Source organism: Bactrocera neohumeralis, chromosome 3 (genome assembly GCF_024586455.1).
Source record: "Bactrocera neohumeralis isolate Rockhampton chromosome 3, APGP_CSIRO_Bneo_wtdbg2-racon-allhic-juicebox.fasta_v2, whole genome shotgun sequence".
Taxonomy (NCBI): domain Eukaryota; kingdom Metazoa; phylum Arthropoda; class Insecta; order Diptera; family Tephritidae; genus Bactrocera; species Bactrocera neohumeralis.
In genome coordinates, this window is record NC_065920.1 from 77,642,592 (window position 1) to 77,666,190 (window position 23,599).

The 23,599-nt window shown below is 37.1% G+C and overlaps 1 protein-coding gene across 2 annotated transcripts in view; it reads right to left on the reverse strand.

Moving 5' to 3' along the window:
* LOC126752494 (neuronal acetylcholine receptor subunit alpha-7) overlaps positions 1-23,599 on the reverse strand; it is a 239,320-nt gene that overhangs the window by 125,426 nt on the left and 90,295 nt on the right. For both annotated transcript variants that reach the window (XM_050463330.1, XM_050463329.1), the window contains exon 3: positions 13,361-15,402. In XM_050463330.1, the coding sequence (XP_050319287.1) occupies positions 13,361-14,726 (1,366 nt within the window). In that variant the 5' untranslated portion in view covers positions 14,727-15,402. The remainder of the gene's footprint in view (positions 1-13,360; positions 15,403-23,599) is intronic.

Here is a 23,599-nt window from a genome sequence, read left to right on the forward strand (position 1 = left end):
AATACAATTATATATTATTTACAATTCTCACCTCATGAATATTGAATATGTGAGCCACAATCAAATTAACCGAAAATTAATTTAAATCGGTCAATTGTAATCAAACGGCGGTTCACTAATTTTAATTAATTTATTAAAATGTGTAAATATTTATGGTTCTTGTAATTAAATTAATAATGAATCAAAAATTATATGAATATTCAATTAAACTAAAGCACCCAGCACATGTGTATGTGTGTGTGTTTCAGAGATTTTTCTACATGCAGGCTAATGACCGCGCAAAGCCACAGCACACAGCATGCCAAGTCGCAGTGGACTCACAATTCAACGCCGCGTTACGTATGCGCCAAGGCATACGCAAATTTATGACATACTGAGCCGTGTGCTAGCGGCAGCAGCAGCGTCGCAGTGGTGAGTAGCGCAATAGCGCAAATTAAATATTAATTTCACGCAAATCATAATAAATTACACCGCAATGCTTGGTGGATAGCGCAAACACTAACGGCTGCGCCCACACACGTACGCGCCTTTACGCATATTTACAGTTATACAGATAAAAATCCAGTGGACAGAGTGTGGTGTAAACAGCGATAAGTGCGCGACTTGCATTAATGAGGGAAAGTGCCTAAAAAGCTTCAAATAAATAATCGGGTAATAAATGGGTAGTAAGTGGGTAGAGGATGGGTAGGAGTTGGGTAGCAGGTTAGAAATTTGTTGTTGTTGTCTTTATGAGGTGTTGAGGTTATAGAGACTTCTGTGTGACATAACAAATGAGGCCACAGACACGAAGCTGCTGTGTATTCTTGGAAAGGTGTTAAGCAAGGAACTAGTACTAGTAAGATATACTTTTACTGGTAGATAATACGATTATCACTTAAGGGTATTTATTCCAAAGCAACAATATATTCCTTAATATTTGCTGAGTAAAGCCAAACCAGTCGGTGGAGTTTTCCAAGACACTGATATTAAAATGAAACTCTTTAAAAGCGCTTAAATGCATTCATGTGCCTGGGCAACTGCAATTTACCTGCGTGGTTTGTACAAAACTGGGTAAAGCCTTAAGCTTCCTCATTATAGAACAAGAAAAAAACTTAACTAGAGCTTAAGAGAGTTTGGTCAGTTTGTATGGCAGATATATGATACAGTAGTCCAATCTGAACAATGTATTTGAAAATTGTACCGTTCTCTTGGAAAATAATCTATGCTAAATTTCGTGCAGATAGCTTGTCAAATCTAAATTTTTCCGTACAGGAACTTGAACTATCAGGTTAGTTTGTATGACAGCTATAAGCGAAAGTAGTCTGATTTCGGCGACTCTGATATATAAGCATCTTCTTGAAAAGAAAAGAACGTGTGCGAAATTTCAGATCGAATTTCTGAGCGACCCGTTCTACCCTATTCAATATAAAAAAAAAGAAAAAATTCTGTTTTCGTTTTTCTTCTCTTCCTCAATAATTTCTGTTTGCGTAAACCAAAATTTAAATAGCAAAAAATTACTGAGTATCCGCTTTTAATCAGCATTAAGGCAGCCGATGCTGCAACACGCAAACAAGCAGCAAGAAAGAGCGTAAGCAGTGAAAACGTAAGCACGAAAACAAGCAAATGCTGTGAAGAGATTCAACCTGAAGTAAAGTGCACATGCTCTTGTTTATTTCAAGCAAATAGCTGGTAACGGTGCACGTCTCAAAGCAGTTATCCTTTTGAGTGAATGCTCCGCTAGAAAAAATAGCAACATTTTTTACGTGTACACTTAAGAGCGTTAACAGCTCAGCGTTACCGAAAGTGAAAGAAAGGATGCTGCTGCAGTAGAGAGTAGAAAAAAGTTGCCAATTTAAAAGCGAAACTGAAGAAAAAAAAGGTCGCCTGTACAGAAACGAAGACTTCTTCGCCTGAATGTTTTAAATGGTGAAAGCCCGAACATAAAAAGTTGTAACATTTTAACCAAAATCATCAGTGGATAAATTCAAATAAGCGAAGTAGTCAATATCTACTTCAGACTTACGGAACTACCAGCTAATAGCGTTTTATACTTTTAAATACTAATCTCAAACAGAAAAAAGAGATTAGAGAAAATGAATACATACATCCAAGATCAGATATGAAACGGACTGGTTAATTTAATGTACTCGCGCCGAATCGATACAACTTGTTTTCCTAGATCAGCAGAAGTTTTTTTATTTCATGTGAAGTTTGAACTCCATATCTAAATTATTATGTGTTTGGGAGCTGTTTGTCTACAACGCCAAAAGTATGTTTGTCTGGTGAATTTTATATACTGAATCATATGACTGATGGCATATTCGATAACACACTCAATTCGAAGTAACACAGAGCCAAATCTGGCAGTGGCTGAGTTATGTCTCACGTTTATTGTTCAGTCAAAAAGTCAGTCCGAGTCATACTAACGGGTGATCCAAAGAGAAGTACTTTTTTTGACAGATCACGCGTGAGTCGTGTCAAGTTGTCATATTATTTTTGTTCAATATTGTTTGGCATTGTATCATGGAAAGATCTACCCTTGAACAACGTTTACAAATCGTTCAATTTAATTAGGAAAATTTACTTAGATAGACTTTAGATTGAAAGCATATAAAATAAAGCTTGGGAAAGATCTGAAGCCTCGACCTTCCAAATTTTGGGCCAAATTTTGACAAGCTATGAATTCCATTTCTGACTCAATGGGTATGTAAACAAGCAAAAATTCCGCAATTTGGGATGAAGAGATTCATGAACATCCATTTCTTCCAGAAAAAAAGCAACGGTTTGGTGTGATTTGTGTGTTGGTGGAATGATCCGTCCATATTTCTTCAAAAATGATGCGGGTGAGAACGTAACCGTTAGCGGCGACTGTTATTGCGCCATATAACCGACTATTTGACATCTGAAATTAAAGCCCGTGATCTCAGCGACATTCGGTTTCAACAAGGCGGCACCACTTCCTACACATCCCATCAATCAATGGATTTATTGAGACTTCATATAAACTTTTTCCTGTAGGGCTATGTAAAGTCAACAGTCTATACCCTCTTTGCCAAATACGAATCTAAACGAGCCATCGAAAATCTAAGATGTTGTCGCGGTCAATATTTGAAAGAGATAGTCTTCAAAAACTAAATGTGAAACAATATTTTTTCGAAAGATAATAAGCATTCCTATTAAATTTGAATTTTCTGTGTTTTTCTTAAAACAAAAGTAGTGAACCTCGAAACGGATTACTCCTTACAAAGTGACAGCGCATTCAGGTACTACTTCCACTTCATACCCAAAATATAAACCAAAATGTGTTGAGTCGATCATAAAAGATGCTGGGAGCTCTGCTTACTCTCTGATGCTAACATGACGATTTTCGAACACAGTTTCTACTTTTCATCAGAGTGTTCCTGGGAGCATTATTTTTTTATACATATATTACAAATTTATTTTTGTCAAAGAACACAATTTGAAGATTTCATAGCCAATATTTTTGATAAATATCGGACCTTGAAAATAAAATTTTGTCACAAAAGTACACTTATATGAACGAAATTGCACGCAATAACTACTCCAAAACTTCTCTCAAATCATCTTCACCATTCACAGATGTAGATACATATGTCTACGCTACAATCCACCATATATTTTTTTCGCCACAATACACACAATGTCAACAACAACGACAAAATAATTCGAGAATATAATTTCCGCATGATTTTCCCTTGGCGGCACAACAAAGCGCAGGAAGCTAGCGCAAAGTAGTACATACACATAAAGAAAAAGTGAAAAAATATTGAAGACAGAATAGCTCTACAAACAAACAAACGCACACACGCGCGCGTTCGCCAAAGCATAATAAAAACATGGTCATAAAAGAGTAAAGCAGAGAGAAGAAATTGCTGTGAACGCATCATTGGAGTTAAGTACCGCCTAATAAAATAAAATTAACGTTAACTTAGTGATAGGAAGAACACGTCGCGGAGCAGTGAGATAGCGAAAGCAGAAAAATTTTTCGGAGAGTGGCGCACAATGCGATGTTCTTAAAATAAGTGTGTATAAGTGATTTTTTTAGGAAATACGAGTATATCTTAGTGTATGTGTGTGTGTGTAGCGATAAGCTGCTCGCTTTGACACGAAATAGCGGCAAAAAACATCGTTTCGTTGACAAGCGCGTGAACACTTTGGTACATGCATACAAACATATATATGTACCTAAATACATACGTACATACATCTTTTTGAAAAACAATACCCGATTGCTTGTGTATATATGGAAATGTGCACGGGGGTGTGACGACGGCCTGCTGCAGTTTGACAAACAAGATGGCGCAGTAATACTTCAGGCGTACCAGAATTTGAACAATTGAACAGTTATTGATTTTCTTAGTGATAACAAATTTGGTTGAAAATCAAATGTATATTATAATTCTTGATAGGATTTAACTAAGCAACCAGCAACAGCACTGTAGTAAAATAACTCATTTAGGATGATTTCAAATCAATAAGTAGCTTATGTATATGTATACATTTTAGTTTACCTAAGCCCAACAATTGAAAAAAAGTAAGTATTCATAACTTGCAAAGATCAATAGCATATTTTCAGCTGTTGAAGGAGCATTATGGTAACAAATATTCCGAAGAAAAAAAAAATTTTGTATTTGACAAACTACATATGAATGGGACAGATCATATAACGCTTTAATATTAGATATTTATAATAATCTTTTGTTAGTGGTTGAAGTTTAGACGGATTTGATGAAAATTATGCTAGTGGTTAGAAAATTTGTATTTGTATTTTGCTTTTATTGAGTCAAATAAACTGTCTAAAATCAAGCGGAAAGTTCACAAATTTCATGGTATTTTTCCCTTTCTATAAAAAAAATTCAAAATATAGCAAATTTCTTCACTATTTTCACTCATTTTTGAACAGCTGTAACTGTTTTTCAAATTCGCCGAATTAAATTTTTTTTTGTTAAATGGGAATCTCACGTTTCAAACACTATCTGGTATGACACAATGTGATTGGTAACACTGGAGATATACGACTGTAACGACATCTACTGGCAAAATACGAAAAAACTTTTTCGACAACCCAATATTATCGCATCTGCTGCACTGTTATTTTAATATAGATGCATTTAATTTGGATGTTGATAATGGACTTTCTGGGTTTTAATTTAACGCAATTTCGAGGTTAGGGCAATGGAATATTTCACCGATCGAACTTGTGTACAAAGTTTCATGGCAATACCATAAGTGTGCACCAGCAAACAGTCAGATGGACACGTTGCGAGTGTTTAATCATAATTAAATTATAATCTCATATTTAATATATGCCATTCAGAAAAAAAGTTTAAATAATGTGCCGAAATAGTAGCACAAAATATTTGAGAACAAAAGCATTGCAAAGTATCACTTCCTGATTCAACAAATTTCAAATGTTGAACTAGAACATTAAGCTTGAACAAAAACCTACATCTTCCATTAACTTAATTCAAATCACTTACTGTCCTATCATATCCCTTAATAGAGCACAGAGACATTATGTTCCATTATGCCATTTTTGCACGAGTGCATTGCTGCTTACCAGCAGTCAGACGGCTCAAAACGCTCAAACTGTCAATTACGGATTATCAAAATTGAAGCATGAACCGAGTGTACTCTTCGGCGGCAATATTGTGATCAAAATAGTTGCATTTGTCTGTATGTGTGCGTAGAACGCAGCTACCGACTGCCGTTTTCACTGCGCGAGCCAAAATAGAATTAACTGGGAACAAGTGAATTTTGTGTCAAGCAGCGAGCGCAAACTATTGTATACTCCAGACACACACACACATACTTTCATGCACAATTAACAATTTCAATGAAATTTGCATAATTAAATTAGTTCAATAGTTCCAGTTGCTCCAGATGTGTGTCAGAAAATGAGTAAATGATGTGGTCAATGCAGCATAAATGACTTAACTGAGTGAAGACGTTGCATAAATGTGCCACATTTATGTACACACGTATATGTATATGATTTTAGAAATTGTTATTTAAATTAAAATATAAACTGCTCTGCTATGTGATATAAAATACTGATGGTTATGTAAGTAACTTCTAATTGCAATAGAATTTGCATAAGTGTGCACGCAAGTGGTGGGGAAGCAGCACTCGAGCTGCTTATTATGCCTGAATGGCTATGCAACTGCTGCGACGCAATAAGCTGCCATCATTTAGCATACATATGTACAGTGCATTTTATACGCATATGAACTAATATATGTTCACAGTATTTGCATGGCGGATATTACAAGTGCATAATGCATAACTTCATGCTTGCTTGGCTCCACGCTGACGTTGTTAGTTGCTGCCGGTGCATACCTACTTGAAGTTGCATGCAGTTTGCATTCGCCATAAGTACGCTGCCAGGCCAACTAATAAGGGTACATAAATATTCATAGATATATGCATGAGTAATACGTATGTCTCGATAAATACATGAACTTCTCAAATGCTAACTCAATGCATTTGCGGAACCTGTATATATCGACTTTGCTGGCAGCTATAAATTACCAATATACACAGGTAAGCACGTGTGTGTGTATATAGGCTTGCAGGCAAGGTAGGAGTCTGCGGCCAGTGCGGCCTGAAAGCGTATACAAATTTGCTTCTGTTTAGGCATGTATTGGTAAAGACACATATTTTTGTATCTATAATATTGACAACAGTACAAAATAAGGCAAGTTTTCTGTAGCAACTGAAAGCTTTTCCTTTATTCAGTATACATATTCATAACTCGTAATAGAAATATATTGACTTTCCTGAAGCATAAATGCTCCACATTTTATTTTTAAACGATTCGAAGGTGGTTTCCATTGTCTGAACTTCTTTAAGTTTCCTCTGAAAAGGTATACTTAGTTTGCCACGATGTTTGTAATACCCAAAAAGAAGCGACGGATACCCCATAAAGTATATCGTCACCTAACTTAACATCACTTTTCATAAGATTACAGCCGAAGGGAGAACGATATAATAGACATCACTCATATTGAAACAAAATTTGAGTTTTGGTTATCAAATGGTTGTATATTGGTTATATCTTCTACTTACTAGTAATATAATGAAATTGTTCGTAAGAAATAAAAAACTTAATTTCGATTTTTCGGGGTAGTAGAAACCTAATATATGGGTTATATCTGACAGCGGCAGCTAAACATTTTATGCTACATAGGAGTAAGTTTTTTAATGTTTTGCAATATTTTACGGCAATGCGGACAAGTTTGCTAGGGATTTTACCTTTAATAAATTTTAATCAGAGTGGCAACGAGTCGGTACTCCGCTGTTCTCTTATGCTATAGCGCTAAAATTATAGATCTGTCGCCAGCTTACCAAGCAACGGTCAACAACCAAAACTTGTACGGCCTTGAGAGTTGCTGCTGACCATAAGTATCGTGCAAGAGTTCCGTAAAATGATAGTCATCTCTTAGAAACGATCTCGCCATTTTTGGTATTCTGCCTGGACACTAACCAATAGGCTCACAGGCGAAGAGGTTTCTGGTCTTGTTGCACGCAAATTGTCAAAACTGTATGGAAGCGAGAAGATGGAAACATCTAGACACCTTCTTTCCAACTTTACAGCTTTTGCCAGATTGAGTTTGAAATACTGAGATTCTCATGTCACACTTTCAGGCAATACGGCAAAGTACCTAAGACTAATATCAAGCACCCTTCATAAATTTGTAGTAGGATCAAAGCGCTGCGCCGATCTAAATAATAGTATGGTGATTAATATCTGGGCGTTTAAAAACCATAAAGGACCATCGTTCATTGCTGTTCAAGTGGTATACTGCGTTACTTTTATAGCGAGCCTACAACAGTCGGGTCTACATAACCGAAACGAACCCGGATTTTTATCCGGCCAAGGACGGTCAACTCGGCAGAATTCTGCCGCTGCAACAACAACAACAACCACCTTACTCAAACTAACCAGTTTTGAGACTAAATTTAATTCTAAGCTTTCTATTTTACGAAGTTTCTGAAGGTATGATGAGATGATCCTCTCATATTACTCAATTCCTTCCATCCTTAAATAGGAGCTTGTTGTTCTGAGAACCAGCCACACTACCTTAAACTTATTTTGTGGTGCCTTTGTAACAGTAGTGTTCCAAAACTGAAGTAATTAACTAATAGTCATGGCTTCAGTTAAACTTGAAAGAGCAGTACAGTCTTGGCCAACTAACGGGACTAACTAAATTTAGAGGGACTCTACTTAGTATATTCTGTTCCTTAGTATCTGCATTGTATCTGGTATAGCAAATGACCAAAACTGGTTTTTGCGTGGCTCATTCGCCTACCAGATTAACCTAACCTAATTTACTTCTTAAAAATTGAAACTAAGCTCAAGTAGTATGACAAATATTTCTTTAGAAATTGTGATTCTTCTTCCAAAGCTGGAACACTTTCAATTCAGCTCTAAGGCATACAAATTTGTCATGCTTCAAGTTATATTTTGCCATCTATATGTATACCCACAACAGTTAAATATTTTTGCATTTAATTTTACTGCCAAAAAGGAAAAAGGAAAAACGTAAAATACGAATGTGTCTGCTCCACTTTCACCAATTAGGCACAACGATAAATTTTCAAATGGCATAGCGAACCGCAATGCGGAAAACCGCTCTCAACTTCATTTTGGTCGAACCCCACGACCCCACGACAGAAGACTAAACAGCGGGCATGGCGCGGTCAATGGGTCAGTAATGAATTGCGTCGAATTGCCATTGGTCATTCAGCGGCTTAGGCGCTTCAATGGTTATGCGGGGCGCAAATTTGTGGCACTAGCCTTTTAAAGCGGACTGTTTTTTTTATTTTTTACTGCCTGTTTGTTTATATATTTTCATTGGTTGGCAGCAGCGTTAAATAATTTTTCAAATAGCTATGACACAAACACAGACAAACGGGAGGCATTATATACAGTTTTAATATATACACATTAGTAAAGAAGTATTCGTTAATAAATGAAGAGCTTTCGCTGACTGTGTGTAAACGCTGTGAGCAATGAGCGATCTGCTGGAGATGGCATGGTGAATATGTATTTAAATATATAATTATTTAACCTAATTTTCCAACAAATTATATGCCACCACATACATATAATATATATATAATTCCAATTATTCAAATGCCGAGGATAGAAATAGAAAAAGATATGAATGAACGCGTGCAATCTATTTTGGATTGTGCGCATTTTCAACACAAAACAAATATTTGGAAATATTCAAGGCTACAACCACACGAGGGATGCTGGAGATTCAAATCACAGCGCTAATATAATAATAACAAAGAAATTAAAAGTAATTAGTTCTGCGCTGAGGCAACGTCTGAAGCGAACTGAAGTACCCAGGCCAGCAATGAAATAGGACACATTTTTTATTTACACAACTATTCGCAGCGCTGGAGCGTGAGTGAGGAGTTTGTTTTGGAATTTATTAGCAGCACGCTGAAAGAATAAAATTTTCAGCTTTCTGCATAATTAAAAACGCCTTTGGTTAGGTATTTACTTATGCCGAATTAAGGTCAGCGCGTTTGAGCTCAGGGGTGTGGATTAGTCAATTATTAAAAATGGTTGTCCTTGAAGGTCGTGAATTGGGGTATGCCGAGTTAAGGAGTAGGGTGTGGTGGAGGAAATAGAAACAGAAATTTAAAAAGCCACTGAGACTCTTTTGGGTATAGTTTGGTTATAGTTTTGGGTATAGTTTTGGGTATAGTTTTGGATATAGTTTCGGATTTAGTTTTGGGTGTAGCTTTGGGTATAGTTTTGGGTATAAATATGGGTGTAGTTTTGGTTATAGTTTTGGGTATAGTTTTGGTTATAATTTGGGTATAGTTTTTGGTATACTGCTGTTTTAAGCCATGAACATATAAATTCTATTTATGTAATAAAGTACTTTTATCATAAATTTAATTCAAATTGGACGGAACAACATATGTACATTCTCAGATTTTCTTGTAGAAACTTGAGCCACACGCAGTTTACTAAATTATTTATTTATCAAGTTCATGGATTTGACTCTATCAGCATATCAATCTTGAAATGTACTCCAAAGTTGCTATAAGTTCTCAAACACATATGGTCACCTTATAACAATAAATTTCACCACACAATATGGCAAAAATCTCTCCAACTTTCGAGTTTTAAAACCTTTGTTAAACTCCAATCAACATTTCATCGCTTTTGCCTTAACTTAATAGGCGCGTGGCAAATTCCAATTGAACGCCTTTCAACCACTCCCGCTCAAGTTCGATTTCCAACAGCCTCTCGCACTCTTTGTTTTGCTTCGGTAGAAAGCAAATTGCTCACTCACCCGCGCCGCAGCCGCACACTGCTGCTAAACGCCTATCTTTTGACACAATGCAAATTCGTATTGAATTAAAAATTTAAGAGACTTTTAAGGCGAATCTTATAAGTTGTAGTACTTGAGTTGCACTCGTTGGCGCTTGAGTGCACTTCAGGGTAATTTACGTGCGGTGCAGCCGAGCGCCGAGCAAATAACAAAGGCGAGACCCTCAACCAACTTGACTGCGCTGAACTGCCATGCTGTTTGAGGCGGGAAGGAAGAAGATGCCAAAGAAATCACGTTCCATCCCAAGAAAAAAGGCCAATATGCGTTGGCATGAGTTCATAGCCGGGGGGGTGGTGGCAGAAACACACTCGCCAACACTGCTGTGTAGGTGTTTGTGTTTGTGGCAACAAGCGGTGCTAGACAATGCGAGCTGCTGTAACGACACCCTTGAATAATAAACACTGCCAGTGCATGCGATGTCTGCTGCCATTGTTTTGGCGCTGCGCTGCGGACCCCACATGCAACCAACAAATAAACCAGCAACAAGTGCGAAGTATAACAAATTCTAAAAAACGAAATGGGCAAAATGTATAAAATGTGACAACGAAGCGCTCTGTCAGTTTCATGTGACAGAAAAAACATATAAAACTGTAAAATTTCGGTTAGTCAGTTAGGACAGCAAATGTGTGAAAAAGTAGTGTTTTGTGGAACTCACGGTCGGTTAGTGCACTTGACGGTTGTCTAGTCTACTTTTAAGCGCACGACAACAATGAAATGTAGTAGCATAGTATTATTCTGGGTTCGTGTGATTTTTGCGTCAAAAAGATAACTGTTTCTGACATTCATAGTTTGAGTGTTGTTGTGAACCAAATGATAGTTGGGGCTCAGGTTATTTACGATTTAATATTGCTGCGGAAGATTTTAACGAATTCAGTATCAGATATATAATTTTGGTAGTCGAAAAAGTCTTTTCGTATTTTGAAATTCACTATATTTTCTCTCTAGGGACAAAATGACAAAAAGTGGTCGGCGAAACTTGTACATATTTGTTTATTTCTTTGTTTGTATAAATATAAAAAAAAACAAGTAAGAAAGGGCTAAGTTCGGGTGTCACCAAACATTTTATACTCTCGCATGATAAAGTGATAATCGAGATTTCATTATCCGTCATTTACATATTTTTTTATTTTGCTGTAAAATTAATTAGATTAGATCAATTTGTGTACTGTGAGTATTGAATTGTATTTTCATTTCCTAATGTACATATATGTATGTATATTATACAGCGAAGGCATGAGATGGAATTCAAAATAGCGTTATATGAGAAGAAGGCGTGGTTGTGAACCGATTTCACCCATACTTCGTACATGTCGTCAGGGTGTTAAGAAAATATTATATACCGAATTTTATTGAAATCGGTCCAGTAGTTCCTGAGATATGGTTTTTGGTCCATAAGTGGGCGACGCCACGCCCATTTTCAATTTAAAAAAAAGTCTGGATGCAGCTTCCTTCTTATGGAGCCAAGAAATACGTGTACCAAGTTTCATCATGATATGTCAATTTTTACTCAAGTTACAGCTTGCACGGACGGACGGACGGACAGACAGACATCCGGACTTCAACTCTACTCGTCACCCTGATCACTTTGGTAAATATAACCCTATATCTGACTCTTTTAGTTTTAAGACTTACAAACAACCGTTATGTGAACAAAACTATAATACTCTCCTTAGCAACTATGTTGCGAGAGTATAAAAAGTTGAAGTTTGATTAGAAAAACGAAAAGACTTTTTCGACTACCCAATATTATGATATAAGGTCACTAAATGAATATAAAGAAAGATTTTAATTTCGAACAAGATTTTTAAAAATCCTGCATATTAAGAACCTTGACAGAGCAAGTGATCCCATAAATCTTTACAACAGAACCTTTGAAATGTATTTAGTGCCGGAATGTAAGATCTGCAAAGCTTTACTGAGTTAGAAGAGAGATCTTTAAGCGTTTTCAGGTGTTTTACCGTAAAATTGTCATTTAGCTGATTGGTTAAAAAGGGAGGTACAAGAGCTCCAGACTGTAGTCGGCCGCACATAAGTCACCAGTAGACCTATTATACTGCCGTGTAGTTATAAAATTAAATCTTTCTGGATAAAAATGGACTTGGTAAAAAGTATTGACTTTCTCCACTCCAGCTGAGCAGTGTATTTTAAGTTTAGACCCGCTGATGTCTGGACATTCACAAAGATATTGTTCCAGCGTTTCATCATCGCTCATATATTCCCTGCATTTTGCCTATTCTACTTTTCCCTTTTCCTTAAAGGGGGTTCCCTGTGATGATCCGTACAATTGTACTAAGTTCTCTCTTGCCTAGAAGTAGAAGCGTTTTGCTCGGTCCATCATCAATAATCTCAAAGTGACTTTAAGGTGTGTCTTGAGTTGTTCCTCTTGAGTTTTTTGCTGCAAGTAACCTTTGAAGGAGCTGAGTGGTCTAGCGCAGCTTACATCAATTGCACTCATGACTATCCACGAGCGGGCTAACTCGTCTTCCTTTCGTTTCCTTCTATTTCTATATTATTACCCGGCCACAACGGAATCCTCGGAAAATGTAATCCGTTGAGCTGACCAGAGGGGATCCAGAGAGGCATCCATCCGGTAAGGCTGAGAATCTAAACGGACCCTAGTTGTCAAAGTAGTATCGAAGAGGGTGATGTAGAAAAATCTGTGCACTTTTTCCACTATCGTCCAGCCTTTGCACGAATGATGCTAAAACATCTCGATAGTCTAACCTTTAGCAAACTAGAAGATATATCCGAAATTGACATTAGCCGTCTCAACAAATTTGTGAAAGAAAAGTTTTCGGGTTTCTAAGGGTCTTATGATCCAGTATATAATGGAATCCCTGTTTGGATCGGCCTCTTAGCTCCACTCCACTTAATCTAGGGGTTTTGTCTTTTTGATTCAAATCAAAGAATTCTGAGCATCAACTGTGTTTGAAAAAAACTCTTCTAAATAAAATGTTTAATTTCTTATAAAAAAAGTTACGCCTAAATCGTGCACTCACCTCTAGCAGTTAAATTCACATATATCCACAAAAATATCCATGAGTATTTCGTGGCTGTGAACGTCGTGGGTGTTGTGCTGGCAATCAGTGTTGTCAATGCGGTTAAGAAGAGGCGCAACGTGGTGGCTGCATAAAATGCCGGCAAGCGTATGGCAGGCGTTGCGGCGAGTGCTGCCGATGAAGCTGACGGCGTGGCTTTTATTGTTGCACCTTTATTGCCTCTCTTTGCTTGCTGTTGCACAGTAGTTGCATTGCTGCTACAGCAACTTTTATTGCGGTGCTTAAGAGAATTGCTAAGTTTTGGAAGTGTCTCGCTAGCTGGCGACATATACTTTTGCGCTGCAGTTATTTTTGCCAACGACAATAACTCAGCGGTTGCTGACATGCTCTCGAGCATGTTGTGATTTGTGCTTGCTGGCGTTGGCGCTGTGGCTGTCGCTATTGTTGTTGGTTGTGCTTGTGAATCAGTTGAAGTTTGTTGTGATTCCTGTTGTGCGTTAAGTGTCGATACTATTGATGAAGATGTGTTTACTAGCTGTTGCTCGCTAGCTACGTCTAGACAATGAATTAGGTTTTCTGCACGATGAGTGTCCTTTCTTTTTCGACGCCGCCGCAAGCGTCTTTTTTTGCGTGTGCACAGTCTTTCGGTTAATTGCGGCCTTCTAATATAGCTGCCATTTGGTTCATGGTTATTGCTTATAATTATATAGTTGTGGTTTTTGTCAGGCCAGTCGATTCTGCAGCGCTTATGGCCAGCATTGTAACAGTTTTTCCCGCTCTGATTGCCGCTGTGCTTTCCTTCAGCTTTCACGGGACTGTCAATTTCACCACTACAACTCGATTGTGGCTGCGAAGTGCTGCTACTTTTACTGCTTAAGCTCGACGCACTCTTGCTACGCGCCATGCCATATACTCGCTTCATTTCATCACTGTCTTTCGCATCTTCTAAACTCAAGTGATTGTTCCATATACTCATATTGCTTATGCATTTTGCGGCAGAGCTTTCACTTAAATGCAAGTTCTCTAAACTTTTCGCGTGGTGAAAGCTTGACGCAGCCACGCTGTAGCTCCTCTTATGCGCGACCAGCAGCTTTTGCAAATATGCGCTTAACGCTTGCCATTTTCGTGCATTTGTGGTAGGCGAGGTTGCTTTAAAGCTGTGCTTGTTGCTTTTTCTACGAGTTTTGCGTAAAAAATGCAAATAAGTGACATTGCGTTTGTTGTTGCTGCTACTTCTGCTACTTTTCCTTATTCTAGGCTTCGCACTTTCACCGTTTTCTGCGCTAAGCTTTCGCAGCGTTGCATTTTTGGCGCTTTTACTCACATTATGGCGTTTGTGATCGTCTTCGTCCTCGATCGACACCATTTTTACGCATTTGCGCAGATTTAACCTCGATTGACTTCCTTGCAGTTAGTGGCAGAGCTTTGTTGATTTCGCAAAACAAGCTTTCACTTCCTGTTGCAGCTTTAGTGCGTTGATGTGTGTCTCAGTGCTGCATAAAATAAAATTCGCGTTGCTACTGTATTTGGTACGATATTGTACTGCTTATAGCTGCCTAAGTTTTATGGCGAGTATTGAAATATTTATTAATTCTCTCCACTTTCAGTTTGTTACTTTTATTTCGAATTCATTTTTAGTAAATTATACTTAGCGTTATTTTTATATATTCTTCGGAGTTCCTTTTTTGTTTACTTAAATTACAACCCAAGAGTTTTATGCTGCTGCTCCGGCTTACAGTTTAGGTTTCCGTAAGTTTTGTTTATAACTAATTTGTGCTGTTGCAAGTGTAGATTATTCTTGACGCTTAGACTTAAAAATACCAATGATCCAGTTTATTACTTGGAATAGCAATCAGTGGTTATATATTAAATGTTTATATTAGGAATGTTGATGGCTGTTTTAAATAGTATTTTGGTTTTGGTTCTTGGTTATTATGATGACTTATGTTAGTACACTTTGGATATCTTCTGTTTAATATTAGCGCAATTATTGATTAGTTATGGCAGTGATCTGTACCATGATGAACTGCAGTGGGTGTAAACTGTAAGAAAATAAGATGTAAAATAAATTTTAATATTTCAGTTTTATGAATAAGATACTTAAGTGGCTATACCAGTATAACCCATTAAAAATAATAATAAAGATTTTTTTGGCAATACTTTAAGATTTTTTTTTACAAAAGTATTGAAAAATAACGGAGTTATGTAAATAATATGTAAAGGAGATATTTCTTACAATGACCTATGATTTTTGAAAAAATCAAATGTTAAAAACATGGCGTAGTTCTGAAAAAAGTATTGTTTTTTAGATAAAAAATTTTCATTGTTTTTTTAATGGCAAATTGACTATCCAAAAAGATCGTAAGTCATGGTATAGTGAATATATTTAAGAATAATCTGTTTCAATTTCAAGTCGAACACGACCTTGCCTATTTCATAGAATATTTTTAGAAATATAAACAATGGAGAAAGCAAAACAAAAAACGATTTTTGAAGCGTCACACTGGTATAGCTTCTTAAGGGATTATATCGACTCAGAAAACCGCGTTTTTGTTATATAATCGACGATTCATTTTGACAAATTTTGGATTAAATTAATCCAAGTCGTGAACCTCAGAAAAACCTCTGAAATAAGGTAAGGAAGAATTTCCGGTTTAATATTGTAAAATTGTCTAAAATCCAAAAATCTTATTTTTCACTCATTGCCTAAGAAATATATACATCTAAGAAGATCGCGTGAGATCTTTAAGTCAAACAGACTAATCGTGTAGGAGAAATGTTCTTCATCGCCGCTGAAAACAGCGTTTCGAGAGAAGCGCGTTTAAAGCCCGTCTGCTTCAAGACCATCTCTTAGTGGTTTAAATAATCTGACATATGTATTATCAATACTAGCCAGCACACCAAGTTTACCAAAATTTTCCAAAAAAATTGCCTTTGCTTACTAGATAATGTGCTACAAACAATCCGATATCTTATCAGTGTGGCTTTAGCCCTAAAAGATCTGTCACTAACCAAATATTTACCCTGCGTCATATCTTGGAAAGGTTCCGTGTATGAAATATGGACCACACCACCGAAGTTTCAGTCAAGACTACTCCCTATCAAGCGACTTCTTCAATATTTTGCTGGAGAAAATAATGCAGAGCTTAATAGAAAAGGTACAATCTCCTATAAGAGCTGCTGGCGTATATCATTGGCCGCAACAACTGCGTCGTCAGTTTTTATTTTTCCAGGTTAAACAAAGAAGCGAATATGTGTACAACGAGGAAAGATGAAATATCTTCTGTCATGAAACAAACAGTCATCACATTCGAGAATGGGTTCTCTCGCCCCTGCTGACAGTCATAACTTTGAAGTTGTAAGTAATTTCATCTATATTGGAACGAGCACTAAAACCAACAACAATAATCGCCTTGAAATCCAGGCAGCATCACTCTTACCAACAAGTGCTATTTCGGACTGAGTAGGCAATTGAAAAGTAGAGTCCTCTCTCAGCGAACGTCCTACTATATGGTAAGAACATCTGATGTGTCGGCGTCGGGAACGTTCGATAGAAAGTGCTTGCGGAAAATTTGTGTTCCTTTGCGCATTGGCAATGGCGATTACCGCAGACGGTGGAACGATGGGCTGTACGAGACAGTAGCTACGCTGCCTGAGTCGTGTTGTTCGAATGGATGAGAATATTCAAGCTCTTAAGGTTTTCGATTAAGTACCCGCCGTTGAAAGCAGCGGAGGAGGAAAACCTCCATTCCGTTTTGAAGAAATCATGTGGAGGAGAATCTGGCTGCACTTTTCATCTTCAATTGACGCCAAACAACGAAAAGGAAAAACGACTGGTGAGCTGTTGTTAGCTGGCTATAACCGCGTAAGCGATCTATAAGCGGGTAAAAAAGAAGAAGAAAAATAATTTTACAAATACGGTCATATCTCTGAAAGTTTTTTTAAGATCAACTTCAGCTTTATTTTGAGAGAATATTTTCACATATACTCGTATGTATACTATATATTGTTAAGAATTTCTGAATTTTCTTCGTTTTCGTAAATTTATTTGTTGTTCTCTGATTTTTTTATCTTTTAATTCACACTTCATATTTCAGTGTGTCTTTTCCTGAACTACAAATAGAATTCCTTTGTTTGCTCTTTGAGGCCGATCCGCTTGTTATGCTGACATTTGAATGTCCCCATTGGGAGCATTCACACAATTCGCATAGGCTTGGCGTGCGTCTGTCTGTGTAAATGTGCATGGAATCACTTTCAAATAAAATGCTCGCAAATTTCAACATAACCGTAAGTATAATGTTTAAAGCGGATGCCGTTAGATGCGTGTTCGGCTACAACAATCAACAGCAACAAATTGAATTGTCCATTAGGGTAAAATAAATATATAAGAGCATTGCATTGTTGTGCTGCAAAGCAAACTAAATAAACACAAAAAACAATAGCAAGCAAACATTCAACAACAACAAAGTAGCGTAAGCAAATAACTTCCTCATTCAATTTAGAATATCACTGCTTTGTTATAGTTTTGCTTGTGTTTGTACGGTACGTGTGTGTGTATTTGGAAGCAAGTGCTGCCGGACTGTTTGTGCAGAATGAGCTTTTCAAAAATTCATTGCAAAGAAAAGAGAAAAAGTTGTTTCCAATTATGCACTACAATCAATATAACGGTACAAGGTACGGTAGCCGAGGGGACTGCAGTTTGAAATTGATTTTACTCCGTTTGATGGTACTAAATAGAAACGTGTGAATGGGTAAGGTTAGAGCACTCATACGCCATGGTGTAACTACCAGAAGTAATTGCAGCAGTTGAAAGCTGTTGGAAACATTGACTATTGAGTGACGTTTATTCTAGATAATTGTGCTACGATTAGTGCAAGGTTAATTATTTCCAAAAAAATATTTTTTAATATTATTTAAGGGCGTATCTAACAACAAAAAGAAAATTATTCCCTGCCTCCCAAATGCCGCTTGTTTAAAGTAAAAAACTTTCAAACTTGACATCCTGCTTTAGCCCAAATTTAAGTAGAAATTAAAAAAAAAAAATCAACTTTGACTGCACCAAAGCAAGAATTCCTTTCACAGGTGTATTTCATATAGCATAATGGAGGAAAAAAATCTCTACCTTAAATTTCATCGGTCAGTTTGTATTCCAGCTATGCGCAATAGTTTCCCGATCTTAACAGTATGTTCTAAAATTGTACCGCTATTCCCAGCAATAATTCATGGCAGATTTGGTGAAGCTATATTATCATATAAAAAAGTTTTCCATACAACAACTTGGTTTTACTCAACCAGTTTGTATGGCAGCTATATGCTATAGTGATCCGATGTGAAAAATATTATCAGTGCTAATAACATAGGATTAAAAGATACTGAGTGTGAAATTTCGTTATTTCGTTATGATATATCTTAAAATAAAAAAAAAAATTCCAAGCAAACACTGAATTCCGCTAGCTCAGTTTGTATGGCAGCCATATCCCATAGTGGTCCGACATCGTCGGTTGCGATATATGAGTAACTTCTGGGAGAGAAAAGCTCTTGTACAAAATTTCAGATTGATATTTTAAAAATAGTGATACTAGTTGCAGTGTATAGAAACGGACAGATGGTCAGGCAGACAGTTGGGCATAGCTAAATCGACTTAGCTGATCGCGCAGATTATTTATAGAGTCTGTGACGTTTTTTGAAGTTTAAAAACTACACGGTATATTACTATAAACAAGCATTTTTAAATTTTTGCAGTTTCATATTGAAGATTATTAGAAACCCGTTAGTTTGTACAGCTTTCGTCTCGAAAAACACCTTTCTGTGTGTTAATCTTCAATTTAAGAAGCATTTTCTCCACACTACTACAGTCTGCTATAGCCCAACTCTAATAAAATCCTCTGCAATATTCAACAAATTTAAATCGTTTGTTACTCATACGCCATGACTGACTACAGCACACTTAAAACGCCCAGACATATCACATTGATATTCATAATTTATTTGTATCGCTTCCTGATTTATAGTTCTTACTACTCGATCAGACGTTTTTATTTGCATTCCTACTTTATTATTATTTCCTTGTGAGCTGCACTCATACATGCATACATACATAGATGAGAAGCTTGTAAGCGAGCCCTTGCACGTTGATACGTCTCCTCTTGTATTTGATTCATTTCAAGTTTGCATTGTTACCACACCCAATGAATTGAGTTTTGCCAGCTAAACACACACTTACACATACATACATATGTTGTGTGCCATTTTAAGTACAAACAAAAATAACAATAGTTGTAATGAACAATAACATTGGAGACAATGTAAACAGCCAGCAGTAATCACCAGCATATGCTGTATGCCTAGCCGCACATAAAAATGCATATACATGCTATATATAATATATAATATATATATAATATATACTATGGTTTGTCTGTATTACGGAGGCGTACTCTGATTTCGCAACGCTCATTCAGCCGATGTATTTCCGTTTTGTCTCTCTGTCTGTCCGTTTGATACACAAACATATTGCTCCGTCTATCTGTCAGCTTGTGCAGTTGCTCTTCACACCTTGCCACAGCCTCACTTACAGCCCATTTATGCTCTTCAACGCCGTGCGGTTGATCTGCCAGTCTGAATGTTACGTGTGCTTTGTCTTCCTCATACGGCCCGCTCGGGGCATCCACAAAAGCTCCTCATGTTCGTTTGTCTTATTACGACAATAGCTGTTGCTGCTGCTGCTGTTGTTGTTGTTGTGCATATTCGTTACGAGCATTGTTTCACATATCATTTGTAATAAATAAATACGAACATGTGTCGCCGTCAATGTCTGCCTGCATATAAATAAATGCTCGCACACACATACAAGCTCATATGGAAATTTATTATAATCACACACACACATATACATCTATCAGTGAGTATGCTTTATCAGTAATATCCTGGCGGGCTTTAAACTTGCAACTGGATGGTTGCTACTGCTTACCTAGCCTAGCTGTCTGTTATATGAGCCTTTATTTATGCATACCATTACACTCACAACTCATACATAGATAGATATATTTTAAAGGCACTTCCGGCACGTTTTATACCATTCCACTTATGCTTACGCCCACGCACGGGCAATATAAAAGCTGATGGCTACACGTAGTATAACATAACGGTCTGCGTATGTACAAAGTACCGAGTTTAATCTGAATATGGCATATTTATTTTTGTTGGGGTCCTGCTGCTTATCGACATTTAAATGTAATAAATTGTGTAACGCCCAGCTAAACATATTGGTGAGGGATCGTTTGAGCTACTACGCCAATACACGGTTGATGGTTAAGGATAAACACACACATAACCATTTGCATATGCGTAGAGACCTTGCGGCGCGTCCGCTTGCAGGTGGCAAGAGCTTTATATGACTTCAATATCAAACAAGTGCACACTCTATTCTAATTTACTGCATTACTTTTAGCAAGTTCAATGAACTCTACGAACGAGTGCAGATGTGTAAGCGAATTAAAATGCTGTCTGGTATTTAGAAATTATTTTACGAAATTACATAATGTTTCCTGTGGATCATTACATAATGTTTCCTTATAAGCAAACCTTAAAGTCATTCTTTTGGTGTGCCAAACTTTGGATATTTACCAAATGGAATACTCAACTCAAGTAGTCTTAACCAAATAAACTGTCATATTAATAATGAACTAGAGTTGAGCAAGTTGGCGGCTATACTTCAGTACCGCTTTAATGTTTCAAATTTTTGCACATGGAAACTAAGATCGAGTAAATCGAGCGAGCGAGTTATGAATTGAACACGGTTTATAACGGGTTTTTCAATAGCGAAGCTACAAAAGTAGACCGACAGGGACAGCAAAGGAAGCCATATTTTTCCCGCTCTTTTAAGATTTCTTTTTAGTAAGGTTTATCCTTTGATAAAGGAAAGATATATGATTCAACAACGAGTCCAAATTATTAAAATTTACTATCGACATTTGGAGTCAGTGGCCTCAACTTTAAGAGCGCTACCTTCAATCATAATCGTCCCGTCAAATCAATTATTGAGCGTCTAGTAGAAAAATTTAAATCCACAAGCTCAGTACGAAATATTTCCATGCCAGTGAGACAAAGAAGTGCCCGTAGAGTCGAGAATATTGCTGCCGCTAGCGCATCAATTGAGGAAGACCCAAATCAGTCTCTGTCACACGCCGGCTTTTAAGCGTTGGGCATCTCTGTGACGTCGTTGTGGTGAATTTTTTCGAAAAAATCTGAGCTCATATTCTTCAAAGATCAAATTGACTCAAGAACTGAAGCCACTTGACGTTTCTGGCTGAATGGCTATGCGTTAGTCACCATTACATTCCGAAAATTTCCGGTTTTGTGGGGTTTATGGGACGGCGGCGTCATTGGGCCGTACTCCTTCCGTGATGATAAAGACCGGCGCTTTACTATGAATTTGAATCCTTACCACTCAATGATAACCAAATATTTTTGGCTCGAATTAGATGATATGGACTTGGACAACAACATTGTAATAATAATAACGTGGTAAGCAATTCTATATGATATATGATAGCTTCATTTGTCTTCCCGTAGTTATTGCGTAGAACTTCTCATTCCTCCTCTATGTCCAGTATTTCCGCTTGGTAGATGCTGTCTCAGTTTGGTAGGCATATAGAGGGAGTGATAACAAGGCCCTCGGTGTATGTCTACGACCCTATGTTACATTTTTTTTTGGATTCATCACGTCTAAATCGCATTTTCACCCAATGTCCATAACTCTTCCCCTTTCAATCTCTTAACTCCTTATAACAGAAAATTTTGCTAATTTTCGTATGAAATCGTCTATGGGCAGCTGATGCAAGAACATATTCAACGCAACCATCGGAAGCTGTATGGTTTTTAAACTCACATGACTTTTTCACTTACTCTTTTCTTTGCTTTTTGCTTAAAGCTTTAGATACGCTGATAACGCTTAATAAAAATATAGAAATACAGTAAATATAACGGTACAAAATTGAATCTACTATTCCTTCCTGAATTTTAGATATACCTAATTATGGCAACAAGAATTTTTTTCCGACTGTAGTCCGAAGTAGTACTTTGAAAACCCGCAATTACAGAGGAAACAATTTTTCACTCACTATCCGAATTGAAATAGTGTACCACTTTCAAAAATCGCTGAGCCTAACAAAACGATACACATGTAAAATTATCAGGCTGTTCAAAGCTACCGCTCAAACATTCTACGGCGCAAATTGCTGGTCGGCTAACTGAAAATGCCTGCCAAAGCATAAGTTATGGAGATATTTGGCAGCAGATTGCTCTGTAAGACAACATTGTTGTGTAAGTATATCCGCCACAAACATACATACAGACATACGTTTACTTAAAGGTAAGCTAATGAACAATTCCATGCGTCCTGCATGGTACAGAATGCAACTCTGTATGCACACACACATATACATGATTATAATTCTTTGCAGCTGTGTGCTAGCGCTTCCTGCACGTGAAGCACAAATACACGAGTGCTTCGTTTGCTCATTTCTTCTGCAAATCCCTGCAAATCTCGTCAGCAATTCTCAGTTGGAAAATCAAATACCCTAAAAGGCAGCTGCTCCAGCAACACCAATAACAGCATTAACAGCATTGCCGTTGCAATGAACTGGAGAAAGAGCAGAGCACGGCGAAGTGCAATAATCAATTTGTAAAATAGCGCCACTTGCATGTCAAATGTAATAGCAGTAATAGACACATACACACACATATGCACTTGTGTTAGTGTGTGCATGGCTGAATAGTTAATATATGGTTGTATGCGCTGGCACATGGGGGGTGTGGCAATTTTATACAGTCGATTTATCGAAATATATGAAAACTTAAATTAAAATATATATTGGGTAGTCGAAAAAGTCTTTTCGTATTTCTAATCAAACTTCAACAGATTTTCTATTATATTTATAATGAGCTTTAATGAACCAAATATGATCATTTTGGTAGACCACTTTTTGCAATTTTTCACTAGAGACGTTTTTCCATCAGTGTAAATCGAAATTTCCAGAACAGAAGGGAGCGAACCATTGTTGTGCTACACGAACTAATGCAGCATCGTCTCCGTAAGCTTCACAAATTTCAACGGTGGCTTGCGTGGAATTCTTTCCTTTTTTAATACAAAAATTTCCAAATATAGCGAATTTCTTCATTATTTCATTCATTTTTGAAGCGCTGAAACTGTTTTCAAATTTTTTTTTTTTGGTTAAA